The sequence below is a fragment of the Egretta garzetta genome, unplaced genomic scaffold (genome assembly GCF_000687185.1).
Source record: "Egretta garzetta isolate BGI_Z169 unplaced genomic scaffold, ASM68718v1 scaffold118, whole genome shotgun sequence".
Classification (NCBI taxonomy): domain Eukaryota; kingdom Metazoa; phylum Chordata; class Aves; order Pelecaniformes; family Ardeidae; genus Egretta; species Egretta garzetta.
The window spans coordinates 2,245,376-2,265,898 of NW_009260484.1; the positions used below are offsets into that span (position 1 = coordinate 2,245,376).

Sequence of the window (20,523 nt, forward strand, 5' to 3'; positions counted from 1 at the left end):
TGATTGTTTAAACAAAACAGTTACAAAATATTTGCTTTCAAGAGTAAAATATATTGTTGTTCATCATGTAACTAGTTTTCTAGGAAAAACCCCAAACAGCTTAATTTTCTGCTTTTGTTAAAAGGTGCCAGTCCCCTTTGCTCCATGAACACCACCAAGGTTCAGGCTCACTGGAATGTGAAGGAGGCAGAGAACGAGAGGAAACTTTGGATGGAACTAGACATTCTGGTAATAAAAACCACTGTATCTTAAAAATAAATGTTTCTGCAATTCAGTGCCTGTTAAAGTGCAGCCACCTTCTGAGGTGGAGGTTTGATACACAAAGAGCACGTAATATGACAGTGAAAGTTAGGACTGTGTACAGACATTCTAACAGAATATGGTGTGGGATATTCAGATACCTGGAACAAACTACTCCTGAACTTCAGAAAGCCTCATGAATGATGAAAAGTAGGTTGAACTTAATTTAATTATCATTGAAATATTAGATCTTAGGAAATTCTGCATAGATCTAAAACTCTGATTCCCAAGAGTGTACAGGTTTGAAACCTGATGCTAAGCAATGTGCCTTTTTCTTTTGTACAGTATACTCATCTTTTTAGCATTCAGAAATTAAAATACAATTATTTTGACAGAAGCTAAGTGGCATGCACCTTCGACCAAAGTCCTGAGCTCCTACAAAGACCGGGCTTTACAGAAAGAAGGCAGTGGAAAGGAGTCACCAAACAAACTTTCACATGTAAGTCTTTTACTTGAATGTAAAAAACAAAACAAAACCCTATCCATACATCTTAAAGATACATTTTAGTAATTTATGAAGACCGCTGTGTGTTTTGGGAGGCAAAGAGTGTGCTCACCTAGATGTGGGGTGAATTGAATATGCTTAATATGTGTTTATAAACTAAGAACTCCAAGAGGACTTGGGTCTGGGGCATTGAGGAGGTAAAACCAGTATAGCCTACACTCAGCTGTGTGTTTACAGCTTTATTTATACTGGCTTGCTTAATCTGTGAAGTATTTCATATCCTTTAGTCCTGTTTCAGCTGGCATAGAGTTAATTTTCTTCCTAGTAGCTGGCATAGTGTTGTGTTTTGGATTTAGTTCGAGCATAATGTTGATAACACCCTGATGTTTTAGTTGTTGCTGAGCAGTGCTTACACCAGTCAAGGACATTTTCAGCTTCCCCTGCTCTGCCAGGTGCATAAGAAGCTGGGAGGGGGCACAGCCAAACCAGCCAAAAGGCTATTCCATACCTTATGATGTCAGTATATAAACCGGGGGGAGTTGACTGGGGCAGCAGCAATCACTGCTTGGGGATGGGCTGGGCATTGGTCAGTGGGTGGTGAGCAATTGCATTGTGCATCACTTGGTTTGTATTTTGGTTTGGGGGGGGGCGTTGTTTTGTTTTGGGTTTTTTTGTTTGTTTGTTTTTTGGGGGTTTTTTTCCCTCTTCCTCTGCTGTCCTATTAAACTGTCTTTACCTCAACCCATGGGTTTTACTTTCTTTTCTAATTCTCTCCCCCATCCCACCATGGGGGGTGGGAGAGTGAGCAAGTGGCTGTGTGGTACTTAGTTGTCAACTGGGGTTAAACCACAACAGCTTTAAGAAAAACCCGCAAAGTATATTCACCACACCACTTGTCATGTTGTGTGAAATACCCATGTAGTATAATTATCAATAAGCACTATAAAAATGTAGTTTGTATGTCAGGAATGCTGAACAGATTTCTAGTCTACCTAGTTTAGTGGCTTGTCTTCAGTAATGGCAAAATCCTCAATGACTTAGTGACATAAAATAAACTAAGGATATGCATGATCTCTTTCTATTTTTTCGTGTGTTTGTTACACAGAAAAACCTGCTATATGTAGTAGGAATCTGTAGACTATTCGTAGACATATTGGTAAGAATGAGACCCATTTGTCATCTTATGTACATTGTTACCGTATGAGAATCTAGCTTGACACTTCTTAGACAAAGTGCTATCAAACAGAAACATGCTGTAGAATTATGCACATGAAGACAGAAATACTTGCTTTTACCTTAAGCCAAAGTTGACAGGAATCTAGAATCAGTATCTGTAACAATCAGTATTAAACAGAGCACCAATACCAAAGTTAAATGACGAGTTTGCTTAACTTCAGTCAGAGTTTTACGCTAAGCTCTCATGCTTTTAGGATGAGCTTATGTTTGTGTTTGCCTGTGTATTGGATATGTGTAGTGCAGGTGCAAAAGAACTGTATTGTACCAGGTAAGAACCAGGATTATTATATAGATAAATGATAAAAGATAAAATGAGGCTATTCTGTTGTTAGATGCTGTAAACCAAAAAAACCCAAAACAACGATCATCACCTTGTGAAGGACCTTTTAATGTTCTCTTGTGCATCCCCTTTTTGTTCAGCTCAGTTTGCCATATGACTCTCTGCCAGCCAGTGAAATTCACACTGAGACTACAGCAAATGCACAAGAACTCTGTAAGATATTTAACCATTAGAAAAAAAAAATCTACGTTGTCTTTTTATCAGTTTTAACTTGGGGGAAGGAGAATGGGTGGAATTTCACTGGCTATCTTCAAGCTCTTTTTCTTCTCCTGGAATAAAAATGATATATTTTTTTTTTTTTTTTTTTTGGGGGGGGTGGTGGGGTGGGTTTTTTTGGTTTTTCTTTTTTTAATCCTGCTCCATGATGCAATATTTAACAATTAGGGCCATGCTGAGCTTTCATACAATAATTTCTCCTGGCACAAGGAAATGCATAAAATGATCCTAAGCTATGGGCACAGTGAACTTTGAGCAGTTCAAGATGTCTGTATCAATAGCTGTTGCCCAGATTCTCTGCTGCTTGCAGGGTCAGGAAGGTGCCTATGCATGTGTGTTCAGCAACATACAGGACATCTTGGGGAAGGTTCATATACACAATACGTCTTCTGAGGTTAATTTTATGCCTTTGAGCCCATATCCATCTGTGTGTCCTGCTCCCACCCCCCCCCCCCCCCAGCCATTTCTTTCCACTTTGATTCCATTTTACATTTACAGTCTGAAGTGACATGCCTTTTCTGCAGACACCTTTCTCCAAGTCCCCCTCCTTGGAAAAACTGCTCATTGCATTTTTATCAGTTGTTCCATTGTTTTTAAGGTGACGGCCCTCTTGTAAAGGTTAGAATGAATGCAACTGTAACCCCTCCTTTATTTCTGAAATAATTTTGTCAAATTTTGTGGCCTGTTAATTTCCATATGGAATGGAAGTACCACTTCTAGAAAGGCTGCCTTGTCTAACTGCTTTACAGCAGCTATGTTTATATGCATCTACTGGGAGAGGGATCTCGTAAAAAAGTTAGTCACCCTACCCACTTACATTCTACCTAATAGAAGCCCATCTGCCCTTATTCTGGCTACTCTATCACATAGATAAGTTAATCCAACTCTCTATAAAATCTCTTTTAAAAAAAAAAACAACAAGCCAAACCACCAAAACCCTCCAACTTTATTGACTCAAATGCCTGACATAATTATTCCACTTCAATGGCCATGCTTAGCTTAGGGGGCCCCGTGACTTAAGTTACTTTCATCTGGTACACATACATTACAATTGGCTTCAGTTTAACTAGCCACACATCCAACTGGATTGGATCCAATAAGATGCATATTTCTTCCACACTGAGAAAAAGCCAAGGATAATTCAGTCTTTGGTGTTTTTCAGACTTGCAGTTGAACTTGTTTACACAAATAATTACCAATGTTTCCAGCTTTAACAAATGCTCATTTTAACTGTTCAGAAATGCAATTTTATGGTTGTTAAGCAGGTCCTATAATCAGAAAATCCAAGTGTGATATTAAGATTTGCCATAGAAGATGGAACTAGACCCTTTTTATTTGCAGTGGCATCAACCTTTAATGTGCCTAGCCAGTTGGGCAATTCATATCATAGAAACTGGTGGTATAATTAGCTCTTTCCATACTTTGCAGTTATATTATAGCATACCATAAAAAAAGAATAAAATGGCCTTTGAATGGCACAAATTCACGAATTTATATGAAAATAAATATTTTATTATTTAACTGAAGAGGGGTCTTTTTTGTTTTGTTTTGTTTTGTTTTTTCTTGTTGTGAAGATTGGCGACAAAAGCTGTTCAAGCCACTCAAGCAGCAACACCCTATCCAGTAATACATCCAGCAACAGTGATGAAAAACACTTTGGTTCTGGAGATCTGATGGATCCTGAGCTGCTTGGATTAACATATATAAAGGGGGCTTCTACTGACAGTGGAATTGATACAGCTCCCTGCATGCCTGCTCCTCTTCTGGCCCCCTTGCACCTTGCTGGCAGCAGGTCCGGAGTGCATTGTCGTACTGAGCAGTGGACCGAGTCTTCTGAAACTGCTGTGCCAGATGATGATCCAGCTAAAATCTATGCTGTTCATAGCTATGCCTCTGCTATTTCTACCAGTCGTACCGCCGAAGGCAGTATGGGAGACCTAAGTGAAATCTCCTCTCATTCCAGGTACGTGTTACTTACAAATTAGGTATTATGGATTAACATACAGAGAACTCTTTTTCATTGTTATTATTCTGTTTAACTTTCTTTGAAAGTGCACTTAACTGATTTTGTTGTTGTTCTTGTATTTAAATGCCTGTATGAGAAATTTTCAGGCAATTTTTGATAAGCCTGCCTAAAAAGCATAGCCAGCCCTACTCGCAGATCTGATGGAGACTTTATATGTGACCTTGTGCACATTGCTTAGGTTTTTAAAGTTGGGAAACACCCCTGATTAAAAGGGAAGTCTGCACTAGAATTTATTTCATATACTTTTTTTTTTTAGTACAGTGCAACAAATTACCTGGGAGTTAATGCTGAGGGAAATCAGAGAGAAGATTGCAACGGCCAATCTTTACATGTATTGATGGACAATTTTTACACATAGTGAAACTGCATTGCATAGCATCCCCTCTAATTTACATTATTGTGATGTATGCTTTACAATTTTGTTTGTTGAACTGAATTTCTGATTGATTTTCAGTTCTTTTTTTTGTTACCAATGGAATGTGTGCATGGTACATCTGTTGTAAAGCAAACTTTGAAAGCACGCTTTTACAGCTGGTTGCCTTTATCTCCAAATTCCCATTTTATGGTGACTTTGAAGTTGAAACTTTGGTCTATGTGTTATGGTTTTTACTCTGTAAAGGATGGAAGGAAATTGTTCTTCTTTCCCTCTGATTTTTCTGTTTTCAATGTCAATCAGTACAGGAAAATAACCAAGTTAATATCCTGTATCCTCATTTCTTCATATGCCTGATGTGAGTGAATTAGTCTTGTATACTTACTCTGACTTCTAGATTTTTTTTTCACAAGTTATAGAAGATCCTATAGACTATTGTATAGACTATTATGAAAACCAGGCAAATGCTTTCACATTAAGCTTTCACTACCCCGTGATAATATAGAAGCTCCAGATTTACCCTACTCTGTGTGTGTTGAGATTTAATTTTATACATCGAGACATCTAAAGTGCTAGAAATAAGCTCCATGCTTCTAGGACTTCATTATTATGAGCTAAAATAGATTTCTAATGGCTAGAATATATATTCTCGGCACCTGCGTGGCAGCTGTCGTATTTAAAGTGCCAGGCAGCCATTAAGTAAGGTGCTGCTCACTTCTGTGGAATAAACATTTTATGGATCAATTAAACATTAAAAAAACAAACAAAAAACCAAACAAACACAGCATATAGATTTTAAGTGATTTACCCAGGCATTTCTAAAGTAGTAATTACTGTTGAGATCACGACTCATGTTAGGATTGCCCAATTCCACTTTGGCAATAGCAATGTTTTCAAATTATCACCTTCTGATTTGTGTTCCAAATGTTTTTGCTATAGGAAAATGTCAGACTTTCAACTGTTTTATTTAAACTTTGCTTAAATGTCCTTCAAATTATGTTGGACTGCTAAATAATTTTGCAGTTGGATTTAAAAGCTGGCATCACCTATACAGCACCCACAGGCATACATTATTAAAAAAAATTTCATTTTACAAGTGTAACACTGATGTGTTCTGAAAGACATAAGTAAGTTGAGCAAATGTATAAGCATGTGGTATCTACTACTGAATCCTATATATACTTTCCAACAGGTCAGACGCTAAGTTTGTATTTCTTTGTAATCTGTAACAATTAAATTCTAACACTGTTGAGGCATTCATTCCTAATTTTTTAATGAATGTTAAATAGTAAACTTATTCTGTTGTATTCTGTTTACTGAATAAAGTGCAATGCACAGGAAGGATGTTGGTCAGTTGAAAGATCCTGGCCCAATTCTCTATCATCATCAGATAAAGAACCCCCTGAAAAAACTTAATGCTACAGTGTCTGAGTAAGATTTACAGAATTAAACCCACTGTGTGAAACAGTATCTCTAAACTATTAGACTGACTTGAGCTATGCACAACATTGACTCACAGTTCTGTTATTAATGGTTTTATCTCTCCTATTTTATATTAATTATGCACATAAATGATCAAATACCTTCATGTTACATAGTTGAAACAGCTTAGCTTTACTGCCTTTAGTATTGCTTTGTTTCTTACATAGACCATCTTTTGGATCCTAAAAACATACGCCACTGTTCCAACCATTGCATTGAACTCATTATCTAAACTCAGGCTTTTATAGGTATTTTATTTCTTTACTTCAAAAAATATCCCTTATTTAAAAAGCTACAGAATGAGGTTGGATGCCAAATTTTTCTTAAATTTAATTACAAATAGAAGTTTAAAGTCCTCCATATAATGTCCTTGCTGTTGATCTGATATGTGTTTTACATTGTACTTCAATGTTTGTGTCATCTTTAGATTTCAGTTTTTCATAACTGAACTATTTTCTTCACCACATCTTTACATCATTTTTTTGCATATTTGCAAGGATAGCAAGCAAAAAAAGGCAAAAAAAGCTTTTAACATCACCTGCATTATTTTTCTCCCCCAAAACCTCATAAACTTGTTTGTAATTCTTGGGGTGGAGGGGGGAAGAGGGAGGAGAGGAGGGAAAATAAATTAAGTTTAAGATTAAAAGCACGTACTAACTGTCATCATAATTATTAATCTATTGCCATAGTGATTCAACTTTCTTCCACACTAGGCATTTTAATTTGACCTAATAACATCTGTGTATGTACAGTTCTTGTATTTGACTCAGCATGGGCAGCCAAGTAGACATGGCTGTTACGCTTTCAGCAACACCTTCTGGTCTTCTCTGAATTAATCCAATGCTCTTGGGATTAGATTAAAAGATAGCACTCTGGTATTCGTAAACCAACAATGAAAGTTAGGAGCTGCTGTTTCAGGTTCCAGCCTCTGATTTTAGGCAAGGCACTTGGTTTATGGATGCTTTGGTTACTTCACCTGCAAGATGAAAAGAAGAAATTTATTCTTCAAGGAAGAATGTTTGCTTGAGTTCATTTTAAATCATTTTGAGAGTCTTCAGTACAAGGTTTCATTAGTCCCTAGTAGTGCTATTATTCATAATAAAAGAGGCTATTAAAATTATCCAGAGGACTGGTTTTGTTGAACTGAAATTTACTTCTGTTAATATTAAATTCTCAACGGTACTGGTTGAAAGACACAGTTTAAACTGGCATGGACTGGCAAAATTAACATGAAGTGGAAAGGCACAGAAGTTTTATTATTAGAGAAATATTTGGGGTAATTCCCTATGTAGTTCTTGATGTAAACCATTAATAATGTATGCGTACATATTTATTTAAAATTGCATGCACAAATTCTATATATGTCTTGAATTTAGTCTTTTAATTTTAATTCATATCAATCTGCATTAGTGTTTCAGCAAGTTGAATTACATACTTAACTTGTGATAGAAACTCATCACAATTCTGTTCTCAAAGTGCTTTAATGTATACGCTGCTGGTCTGTAGAAAATGACTGCAGCAATATTGCTGCCTTGATTCTAACGTTGAGAAAAACTTAACATTAAGAATCACAGCTGCATGCCAGGCAAAGCATTTCTGATTTGTTCTTGTATAGCAGATTTCATTTTTGCTTTTGTGTGTTTTCTTTACTTTTTCAGTGGGTCACATCATTCAGGAAGCCCATCAACACATTGCTCTAAAAAGAGTGGCTCCCTGGATACCTCCAAAGTCTATATAGTGTCACAGAATAGCAGTCAGCAGATTTCTGGGTCAGTTTCAAAACCGTACCACAGACAAGGAGCAGTGAGTAAATATGTCATTGGGTGGAAAAAATCAGAAGGAAGTCCTACACCTGAAGAATCTGAAGTTGCTGAATGCCATGAGTAAGAACTCTGTTTAACTTTCTTGGGGGGAGAAGAGTAATGAAAATAAATTCTAAAATGGGATAGAGTGATGAAAAATTACAAATTCCATTTAGCTTTTAAAAGTTTGGGGTTTTTTTTCCTGTATCTTTATGTATCAGAGGTACAGCCAAAAAAAGAAGAAAAGTCAGTAACTGCAGGATACTGTTTTCTCCTCTGTTCTATCCAGCTGCATCTTTTTCACATGTGTCAAATAAAGCAAGCTGACGGAAATTTCTGCGAGAATGTGTAGGCAAAATTGTATGGCTATGTCAGACATTCTGAATTTCCATTTTGCATCTCTAGGAAACAATTGGGAAGGTAAAATTTTATTAAGGTCTTAAAGACCTTTTCTAGAAATCTCCAGGAATTTTAATTAGTTGGAAGAAGCTTACTTCCTGACATTTCTGTATTAAACCTTACTACCCTGTTGCCTGTTACATCAGCTAATACATTACAGATGAGAGAGATGAACATAAACTTATTGGTGATCTATGGTAGATAATTCTAAAAAATTAATGCCAGTTGGGGGTATTTTGGTGTTTTTGTGGTATCTTTTTCTGACTTTTTTTTTAATGAACAGGTACAAACTGGGGGTTAGGACTCCACGAGAAATAGATTAAGTGTGGATATATCTGACCCTCTCTTCACAAGACTGCACAAAACGTGCAGGCTCCAATAAACGTACACATTTTTCTAGCAAGTGACATTTAGGCAAAAATATTTAGAGCAGTTCTAACAAACAGCTGTATGTACAGCTGAACACAGGAATAGCTTAAGAGAAATGTGTTCTTCTTAGGCAGAAGAAAAGGGCTTGCACTCAAAGGAAAAGATGCAGTATCTCAAATACAGATAGAGATGATACTGTCCCAGTGCTGCAGCAGTAATAAGTAATTTTTGAATCTGCTGGTTTAAAACTAACCTTTAAATTCCACTTATCTTCAAAATCATCTTCTCAAACTACCTCCTTGCTTGCTTTTTGTGCATAAGCTATTCAGTTCTATCTTTCAGTAAATCATAGTCAGCCCTATATATCTTGATAAATTGACAAGATGACATGCAGTACTTGATTTTCAAATGTTTAATATGGGATTACTCTAATGGGAATGGGTTATTTGAATCTAGTATCTCATATTGCATATATATGCGTATTTATGGAAAGATTCCTGTTTAAAAATATAAGCTAGAATATATGTGCTATGAAATACAAGTATGCATTTAAGCTCTTAAATTCCTAATTTTCAAAAGTAGATATTACTACCTTTCTCTCCTGGTTGTGTTTCTTTGTGTTATTGTACTGGTGATTTCATTTTTTTGCCACCAGTGTTGTAACTGCTTAAATTGTTCAGTTGTTAGTAGTATTTGCACTTAAAAAGTGGTAACTTCATTGATTCCCACAAGTTTTTGCATTTTGAAGTTGATGAACTCCTGAAACAATTTCTCTTTATTTTGAAAGGAACCCTTAAAACAATATTGCATAATGAATCATGGTATTTAGACTGAAACCAGAGCAATTTAAAAAGGTATCTTCAAGAGCTAGTTCTATTTAAGAAATACTAATTTAATATGGCAGCATTTCATATATCAGAAAATCTTTTCAGATTTTTCCATGTTGTACAGCATGGCTTCACCTCTTTCTTTCAAGGAAAGCTTTGTATACATCACAGAGAGGAAATACCTCTCTGAGGATAATATGTTGAAATAAAATAACATCTCTAATTAGCAATGATGATGAAAATCAGGTCAATTGCTGAATGTTGTGCCACTATAGGATGTAATTCACTGAGAATTACACTTTGCCATAGCAAAGCTTGTTTCCTCTCTGCTGAAGTCATAGTCACGGATTATACTGCACTTGGCAGTAAGTAATGGCTTCAAATACATGTTCTGTGGGATTGTGAATCTCTAGTTCGTTCAACTGCATTTCCAGAGTAAACCTGTTAAAATCCTCTCTCTCCTTTATCAGTGGAAGGAAGCTGAAAGATAATAATTCAGTTTGACAGTCTTTTGTTGACTGTAAATACATTTTTATATGCTGGTAATTAAGTAAGACAGCTGTTTTATTTATCTAAAGGTCTTAATGAAACTGCTGATAATAAAATACACTTGGCACATGGCACAATCGATTACCAATACACTTCAAACATTGCCATTGATGACCATAGTAATGTGATCTAATATAATAAAATATAATAATAATGTGATATATGTAATATAATAGTAAAAGTGAAGCTCGATGCCATATCACACTATAAAATACTGACTTTCTTATTTGCTAAGGAAGTAAAAGTTAAAATATTTTGTGATGAGCTATTGGAAAGGTTGATATAAATACAGCTTTAACAATAGAGAAGCATGGTGTGTAAAAAAGAAAGAGGCAAGCTAGGGGAAACAAGCATTATGCTTTTTTAAATTGTACTTTAGAATCCCTAGTATTGATTTTTCAGTGGTTCAAGAATTTCATCTTGGACCCACAAACAGTTTCATAGATATAAAATGATGGAAAAAAATGTTGTAAATAAGAGTATGCTGTGTTAGGAGAGAATTCTAAAAATTTTTACTTTGTGGCAGAACATGAATGCAGTCTTTCTAATCCAAGAGCACTATTGCTTCTCTTGCTAAAAACACCAATTGTCTCAACAGAGTGTATGATGATATCGATGCTGTGTCTGCATCAAGTCCACTGCAGACTTCTGTGAGGAATGCCATTGCTGAAAGCCAGCAAGTCTTGTCCAAAGAAGATTTTCTGAAGTTGATGCTGCCAGACAACCTCGCTATGGAGGAGGGGAGAAGAAAGGTTAGCTACTTTCTTCGGCTCTGTGTATCTCAGACAGTTACCTTAGAAATTAATTTCTATTACACCCAAAATTGCTATAGAGAGGGTGATACCGTGGGGATGCTATAAATACTGACCATAAGTCCCAAAATACAATTTCCCACAATATGAAAATGATACCTAGTTTGATGATTATGTATGAAACACAGTATTTGTTTAAGTATGTCTTTGCTTAGCTTGAGCGGAGACAGGTGCAGGTTGAGCAATTTAATTATAATTTCAAAGATTAAAAGTAACACTTTCAAGGTTGGATGCCTAAACTTATACACCTCATACGATATTAAGGCACATGAATAAAAGTAGCCTCTGCCCTGTGATGTTCAGTACCAACAATTGTGTTTGAAGTCTGAATCACAATTTCATGTAGGTGTCAGTGGCAACTGCTCGAAAAGCGTAATTGTCAGAGCTAGTGGAGAGCATACATCTAATCTTTATAGTATGAAGACAGTCAGTAATATTTAAAAGTTCACAAAAAGTGGATAGAGAACTTAAAATTTACTACTCCTCAAAGTATACGTGATTCTGAATTCTGTGCTTAACGTGGAATAAAGCACAAAGCAATTAAATAACTTGAGATAATTGTCACACTTTGATATTAACCCAATGCTCTCTTAACCCACTGTGTTTATACAATGTGCTAAATAGCATAATCATCATATCTGAACAAAAGTAACACATGGGAATCCTCTAAGTGCAGAGCTGAATTTAAAATTCAGATCATATATATCTTTTAATGTGTAGCATGTTAAGTATACATTATATGTGTTTGAATTCTCATGAATAATGTCCTAGAGGTTTTTATGATTTATGATTGATACAGTAATTGGTTTTCTGTGACAATTTCAAGAGTTGCCAATATTTCTGGCTACCTAAATAAGAAACAACAAGGAGTCGAGGAGGTGTGGCCATCCTGAGATTAATTACTGCTGTCCCCTTCCCTTCCCAAGACATCCAAACAAAAGCTCACTAAATGAGAGAGACTGTAGGCCCTGTCTCGGAGGAGCTCCCCAGCCATAGGACCCAACAGCATCCAGGCTTTGATTGTGCCTTCATAGTGGTAACTTAGTAAGTTGAGTCAGTTGTCTTTGACAGCGAAGCCAGAAAGGAATTTTCTGAACATGTAAGATTCTACAGAATCAAATCACATTTTTTGTTTGATTTGGGTTTACCTTCTTCATAGATCAGAGAATAATGAGCCCTCTAGGTAATATTTAGTTTTTGTCGCACCCTGAAAGGAAAGTCTGTAAAGCTCCAACATTAACATTCACATGTTTGGATAGCTAGTGAACAGCATTTATATATAGAAGATGCAGTATAAGGTTGAGGAAGCAGCCAAGAATTGCAGCAGGTTGCTTGCTGGCAATCTTAAGTGCAGGAAAGAGGATCGGAGACTGTTCAGTTCAGAGGGTGAAGGCTTTTAGTCCTTTGCCCAATGTGGTCCCTAATTAGGCTCAATGTCTTTCGATGTTCTTTAACCACTGCTCAGTGAAGGATGTCCTCTATCCATTCATTTAGGGATGCTGCTTATGTCTATTGTTGTGATCATTTTACGTATGTGTTGTTATAAGGTTTTGGATGATGTTTATTACCATGGTCCATATCTGTTTCGGGCAAATCTCTAGAACCAATGTATTATTTTGGTGCTTTCGTAGGTTACAATATGAATATCTCCCTCAGTTTTCTCTGGGACACAGTTAAGCATTCCAACGATTGAGCATGTTCTGTGTGGTCATCAAGTTAGATGCTTTCCTGAGCCAGTGCTGTGAAGTATATTTAAGTATTTTGTAAAGACGTGCCTTTGGCATGATTGAGTGCTTCTGTATATGCCTTTTAGAAGTATCCATCAGTGAGCAAGTTTTATCAGAAATATAACAATGTAGATATCGTTAGTTCTATGCTTTATTCACTGGTTTAAAAAGCTACTGCTCTTAAGCATACATTCTGCATAAGGAGTGTGCAACTCATAATTAATTACAAAGAAAATGGGGCAGGACATTAAATTGTTATATGCAGGACAAACCAGTCAAAGTAATTAACTGACAGTTAAAATTATTAGCTGACATTTGTAGATGTGAAGAATAACTGGATTTGCAGGACTGAAGAATGACTTATGAAGTGGAATGGCCCAGCTTTACAATACAATAACATCTTGTTTTACTGTAGATATTTGGGTGGGGGTTTAAGTAACTTTTTGAAATGCATAAACAGTTTTTGCTGAACTCTATTATCCTCTTTTCTAAGCCTGTTTCATGATATCTGGAGAGATGCAGTGTCTGAAGTCACTTTTATCATCCAATGAATTATATTGCACCATATATCAATTCAGAATGTTTAACATTAAAGGGTAGTCATTTCAAATTAAAATCAAACAGTTCTATGTATAGTCTTGAATAAATGTTGCCAGAGTTAGTAACTTTATATATATTTCTGGAAAACATTGCTGTCATGAGGCTATGGAGGTTTCATTTAACACTTCAGAATTAATAAAACTATACAGTATCTGATAAATTCATGGTGATATGTTCCAAAATATCAAGAGGAAGTATGAAAATCCAGTTCAGTAACTTTTTTGAGGCCCCAGTAGATCTGATACGGTGGAACAAATCTCTGATCTTCTGTATTAGCTCAAGAATTCCAGAATGCCTGCCCAGAAAAATACTCCCAAGAACTGATGATGGGATACGATTGTGTGAATTATTTTAACCAGTAATACACGTTCTTATATCTTCATATTTTGATGTTTAGTTTTCATTTTATGGAAACCTTTCTCCACGGAGGACACTTTACCGTACCCTATCTGATGAGAGTATATGTAGCAATCGAAGAGGATCTTCATATGCTAGCTCTCGAAGTTCAATGCTAGACCAGGCCTTGCCAAATGACATCTTATTCAGCACTACTCCACCCTACCACAGCACGTTGCCTCCCAGAATGAGCCTGACTCCCGGAATGGGAAATCTGAGAAGTAAGTGATTGTTGCTGTCATTGCTGAGTTTGGAATATTTGTAATAAACTCAAACAAATTACCAAATATTAAGTTAGATTTTACTTTTAAGGTGAAATTGTGAAATGTCAAATATCTGGATTCTGGATATCCTAGTAAAAGCCTATTCGGTCAGCAGTACATGCTTATGCTTGCCTTTGTGATCAATTCAGATTTATCATGTTTGGAGATAGCATTCACTTACCAAAAAATTTTCATGAGACCTAATGATAGGCAACAAATATTCATCTGAATATATTTCTTGTTATCATTTTATTTTCCAGTGGTGACCTAATTAAGCCAAGCTGGCCTGCTTTATTTCAATATTTTTTATTTGTTTATTTTTTGTGTGCATTCAAATTACTGAAATATTCATGAATTATTCAAAACAATAACTAAATGGGACAGCTTCTACTTAGATGATCGTTTTGGTAACATCTTAAAAGGAAATGTGCAAGAGTTGTTTTTGTCATCTCCAATTTCAAAACTGAATTTGCTGATACTTTTTTTTAAGATGTTAGTAAAACCTTTCCAAATAACACATCATTTTTAATGGCAGGAAAAGAGTAGTCTGGGGTGCTAACTTAAAACTATTTTATGAAGGGTTGTCTTTACTCCTGAGGTCTTCATAAGCAAGATCTTTATTATGCTTATCTTGCAAAGATTCCAATATGGAATGATGAATTAGAAAGTTTGTAGGAATTTTGAGGAAAAAAAATTGAATGAAAATTATGAAAATTTAAAAAAAAAAAAGAAATTGTGAAAAATATGTATATTTACATACCACAGCCCAAATCTGCACAGCCAGATACATATATTTAGGCTACATATCCATATTTATCTATTTAATAAGAATGAATTGCTTTTTAAAAAATGCTAAAACTCTTCCCTTCTCAATTATTTTAGGCTAACCTATAGGGGACACCAAATCTAGAAAAAAAAAAAAAAAAAAAGGCATTGTTAATTAGCTACTTTAATATTGCATCACAGCTGCTGACCGCAATTTAAAAAAATAGTAGAGCAATTGTGGACTCTGAAGTCCATAGTTAAGAAGCCGTGGGTGGATTTTTTGGAAGTATTAAGGACTTTTGTAGGTGTATGTCCAGAGAGAATGCAGACAGATGACTTAAAAGAAGTAGTAATAAAAAGGGCTCTGTCATTCATCCTTCAGGAACTAGCAGTCACTTGCTAACTTTCCCAAGTAATCCTTATCGACAAAACACTTCCCTAGTTATAGTGGCCTCAGCTATGAGACTGAGGTTTAGTCACTAACCACTGGTTAATTTTAAACTGGTATTGCAAACAAATGCTAAATTCCTGCTTCAGATGGGAACGCATGCTGGGTGTACCTTTGGCCATTCTAAAAATATTCTTCTATCAGGTTGAAACTCTTTACTATATATTCAATCTTAAAAGATCCTTTGTTTTTACTGATAGAGAATGAAAACCCATTCTGTTGCATTTGAGACTGATTCAGTAGACTTTGTAGTCTATGAAGGAGCTATGTATATAATCAGGCATCTTGACTGTATTTTTTTTCTTTTACTATGTTAGGCCTGTGTTTTTAGAACCATTTCTTGTAAAGGTAAATGTGCAACGGGATCAAACTTTCAACATGCTTTTATTTTGGAGGTTGACACAAGGCAATTAATGGTGTACACTCAAGCTGTGTACTGCTCCTCCAGCAGTGAAATTTTAGTGTTTTGTGTATTAGTTCTGCCTTAAACGCCTTATTTTCCATTCTTGCTGCTTCTTAGATACAAAAAGTTATTTATACACACAGCTGGGGAAAAAACATGAAACTAGTATCCTGTCAGTCAAAATGAAGCTGACTCTTGATATCCAAGGTAGTTCATGTATTTTCATATACAACCTCTATTTTCTGCTTCTGGTTTTGTATTATAAAAGTGCCTTTCAATGCCAGCAATATAGGATCTTTTATGATGGCTGTTTCAAGGAAGATTTAATTGTTTATCTGTAATTACACTCTGAAAACAAACACATTGTGACTTGCCCACCTTTGTTTTCAAAATAACCTTAGTTGGTATGTCCAGATAAGAAGCTAACTTGGGCTCTTGTTAGGAAGGGTTTTGTAACCAGTGGATAGCAGGTATTTACATTCTACAGCAGCGGTGATGTGAGAGTTTTCTTTTTTTTTATAATTTTAGCTTGAGGTTGTAGTTTCAGATATCAGGATTCTTAACTGTCATAGTAATGTCTTTTGTAAAATACGTACGTTTGTGATCTTAAAACATATTAATTTTCCTGATATTTACTGTTTACAGAAATCAGTGGAAATAGTGTGGTTTTGGCTGGAATTCATTTTAGAAAGACATGTTCTTGCATGTTATTACCCAGCATGTGGTACGTGAAACATTGTGGCAGCACCAAGTCTCGTGAGATCCCTCTAGCAAGGGAAAGGGGGTGATTAATAGGTAAGCAAGGCAGCACCAAAACCAAAGCATTATAGGCAACCCGAAGGGTTTCAGTTTACTGGGAAATCAGAATTATCAGACAGAACAACTATGCAAATACAGAAACAGAAACTTCAACTGTGTGCAGTGTTGACTGTGGGAAGGAGATCAGAAAATGAAGCTATAGGATTTTTTTCATTGTTGTATCACTGGGGAAAGTGAAGAGAAAGAGGAGTTTCTTTCAGTAAAGTCTGAAATGCAAGCTCTGACAGTTGAATGCTGTTGCTTGCACACAGTACACAAATGTAGAAAGATTTATTTCATTTTATCTTATTTTTAACTTAAACCATAAAGCAGAACTCATGTAGCTCAGAACTCCGGAATTTTACCTTAGGGACATTAAAGATTCCCTAACTGAGACAGTGCTGTTCACGTTGAGTGGTTCTAGCATGCCATACATGGTTGCAAGTACAAATCTATCCCTGTCTCGCAAATTCATGGCAGCTGAACTAGCAAGGAAAGAATGAAAACAATGAGAACCACTGATACAGAACTAGTGTACTAACGCAAGTCAGAAACCCCGGAAGACAGATGGAGGCAGTCTGACTGACACTGCAGGCGCCATGGCCCACTCCTATTATGAAGCACAAAAAGAAAGGCCAAAGAAAGGTGCCCTAAGTGATACATTGGCACGGCATTCCGGTGCTGCCATGAAAGGAGCAAGGTGCAGGATACTTGCAGTGAAGAGAGTCATAAGGAAGGGAATATTTTGCAGTGGCAGGCTAACAAATTCTGAAAATTCTCAGATTATACATGCCATAGGGAAAAGGCTGCCAGAAGTGCAGCTGATATATCTGCAATGATGTTGTTAGATGGAAGTCTATCTTAAAATTGGCTTACTACCAGTGTTAGCTTCAATCTAAAACTAGCCTCATTGATAAGAAGCAGTATTAAAATGGAAGAACATCACTGTGTACTGATGATGTACAACATGAACAATTTGGAAATCAGTTTTTCAGTAAGCAAATAAAGGTTGTTGATTAAATACTTTACGCAACCAAAGGAGTATGTTTGTTGTCTGGTACAGACTCTCACACAGTGAATAATCCACCATACCAGAACATGACATGATTTTCAATAACAAAAGGGAAGGGAACAGTAGTTACTGGGAGCACGTTTCTGCTATTCTAACAGTAACATGAGCATATGTCCACGAGAAAGTCTACTAACAGGCTGGCATCTTTGAAGGGAGACTTCGGGCAACCCTAGGTAATACTGAAGAAGGGAAGGGTTTGGCAGGCAGAAGCTGTTGTTTAAGAGGACCACAGAGGTATAATCGGTGGTTGCAGGAAAGAAAAACAGGGCAGTGGGATTTATGTCTGCCTATGATTTGACATGTTCCTTCGGCTGCAGCATCTTTTGAGATTATCTCCTTGTTAAATGACATGTCGAGTGTGAGCACAGTAAGTGAGGAGTACTGAGCAGATATTTTTTTCATGATCTACAGTTTCTACATAAAAGTAGCAGTTCCAACTGAAGCAGGATACTTGTCTTGAAAGTAGAAAAGGTTAAGTCAGGTGAATCTTTCTTCTTTCTGTATAACTAGTTACTCGGTGAATACAGAGGTATGTGGGACCGATGACAGTCAATTTGAGGAGCTCTGTTGGAAACTGAACTGACCATACAATTTTGGTGAAAATAAGGACTCTTCAAAATGCTTTATACTTTTATGTATCAATAATAAAAAGAAAGAAAATTCCTAAGTGTAGGAAGAGAGTGACATGATTGGAAGAACCAGAAACCACAAAATGAATTATTTTGTGCCAAAAGGAGTACAGCAAATAAAATAATCTTTAAAACTGAAACATAACACATTGTTTCCTCAAAGAAAATAAGGGGTAAGTCTGTGTTGCTTCAAAATCACTCTTGTGGGCAATGAAGATAGCAGCCCTATGAGATTAGGCATGTCCTCCTGGACACGCAGAGGTGAGCACGCTCAAGCATAACTTGCTACCTTTGCACAAATCAAAGAGGAAGACCACCAGCAGCCTGCAGTTGCTTAATGTGGCAGTCATACAGAGAAAAAGTGGAGGTAACAGCGAGGTAAGAGGAGCAGGGAGGAAATGCAAATACAGGAGGCTAGAAATAATTCATCTCACCCAGAGCACTCCTGAAATACAAACAATATTCTCTGAAATTCAAAAGCACAGAGAGACCTACATCATTAGAGTTCCTCTTTCTTTTTTGCTTTTTTTTTTCTTTTATTTCCCCTTTCCCCCTGCCCCCATTGCACATGAACACATAATTTATATCTTGAAAACGAATTATTCTGTGCTGGCATACTCATGCCTGTTCAGTTATTCTGCTTATAATTTCAGCCATCAGCATGAGCAGTTGCATTTTCAGAGCTATCAATATTCAAATCTCTGCTCTGGCAGGCTTTCTGCAGTTGAGTTGCTCTGTCAGGTCTTATGCAGGACAGAATAGGATCCACCCTCAGGTGAACTGAGCTTCTCACAAAGACAATGCATAATGAAGGATGACTACTGGTGAATACTACTCACTCCTACGCTTTAATTTGGAAAGCCAGCAGAATCTCACTGGGAACAGGCATCTTCCTGACAGGTTTCTCAATCAGCCTCTGTAGGCTGATCACACAAAAGCAAGGGCTGTCCCTTAGGGCCTGCCTGCTGGTCTAGAACCAAAAGCTGGCTTGCCAGCCTTTCAAATGAGGCATTCTGCCTATTTTCCACAACAGGGGTGTATAAAACTTTTGTACTTGCGTAAATAAGGTTCTTACAATTCCCACCTCATATCCAAAAGTTCAGAGACTGCTCCGAGGTTGAGCTTCCAATGTATTTGCACCCCAAAGTAGCCTTAAGGTAAGATTTTATGTACGTTTATCAGGAACTGAAAATAAAATCTTAGTACGGAAGTATTGATAGACTATATTTGTATATTACATTTTCCATTTCATGTAACATCCATTTATGCACACTCAGAGTGGGTATTGAGAAAGGTATTTCTACAGAGGTTTGTCTAGCCACTGCCAGTTATAAGATAACAATGCCGCATCTTTCATGTAAGTTGTAGAACAAGCTAAATCCACAGTAAACAGGCTTTCTACCTCTTCTGCATTGTTTTTGCTTTGTGGGACTCCTAATTCTTCACTTTCCTGTTCCTGAGTTTATTTATTTTTTTTTTTTAAATGAGCTTTCTGCAAAGAATATGATACACTCTAATCATTGCTCCATGCACTAGAATGTTCTGTAACAGGCCACTGCTTTTGAATTTTTAGGTCAGAAATCTTTAATGCAAATGGACGTTGGTATTCTTTTTCATTGCTATCAGGACAATGACAACATGCCATTTTCCTAAACAATAATATATCTTCTACTTGTATGCGTGCATTTTTTCCTTAATTGATTTTTGCATTTGCTGTTCTTCTGGAAAAAAATTTCCTCATAAACATTATAGTCTGAATCACTGGAGTAACTAGATGGAAATTTCCTTCTTTAATATTTGAGGAAAAATTATTATTTTGAACTTTTTATTTAACAGAAGTAGATACATCTAAAGCAAAATTTCTTTTTTCCTGGCTATAGTATGTAATAAAAGTACAATATTATATCACTAGCTTTATGTTAAGAAGAAATGTGATTATAAAGAATGTATTTGGTTTATGTTCAGTTTTAAGAACCTCTGTGTACCTGTTCAGCAGTATTCATTTTAATGTGTTCACATTGATCAGAGTGAAGATTGCTATAGGTAGATAGGAAAATGTAAAACTATAAGACAATTATGAAAATTGGCATCTCCTCTACTGAGGTGTGTGTTCCTGGTACCTTTCTAAAAGACTGCATAACTGAAAGCTGTGTTTGAACTAACTTTATAGCGTATACATTTTAATTAATATACAAGCTAGCTTCAGTATACAGCTTACTCTGGAGCTTAGAGATCGGCACACAAGT

General features: G+C 36.2%; 1 protein-coding gene across 3 annotated transcripts in view; it reads left to right on the forward strand.

Moving 5' to 3' along the window:
• Positions 1 to 20,523, forward strand: part of SIPA1L2 (signal induced proliferation associated 1 like 2) — a 118,570-nt gene that overhangs the window by 85,664 nt on the left and 12,383 nt on the right. For all 3 annotated transcript variants that reach the window (XM_035899716.1, XM_035899718.1, XM_035899717.1), the window contains exons 12-17: positions 125 to 228; positions 636 to 739; positions 4,112 to 4,500; positions 8,077 to 8,301; positions 10,963 to 11,116; positions 13,901 to 14,120. In XM_035899716.1, the coding sequence (XP_035755609.1) occupies positions 125 to 228; positions 636 to 739; positions 4,112 to 4,500; positions 8,077 to 8,301; positions 10,963 to 11,116; positions 13,901 to 14,120 (1,196 nt within the window). The remainder of the gene's footprint in view (positions 1 to 124; positions 229 to 635; positions 740 to 4,111; positions 4,501 to 8,076; positions 8,302 to 10,962; positions 11,117 to 13,900; positions 14,121 to 20,523) is intronic.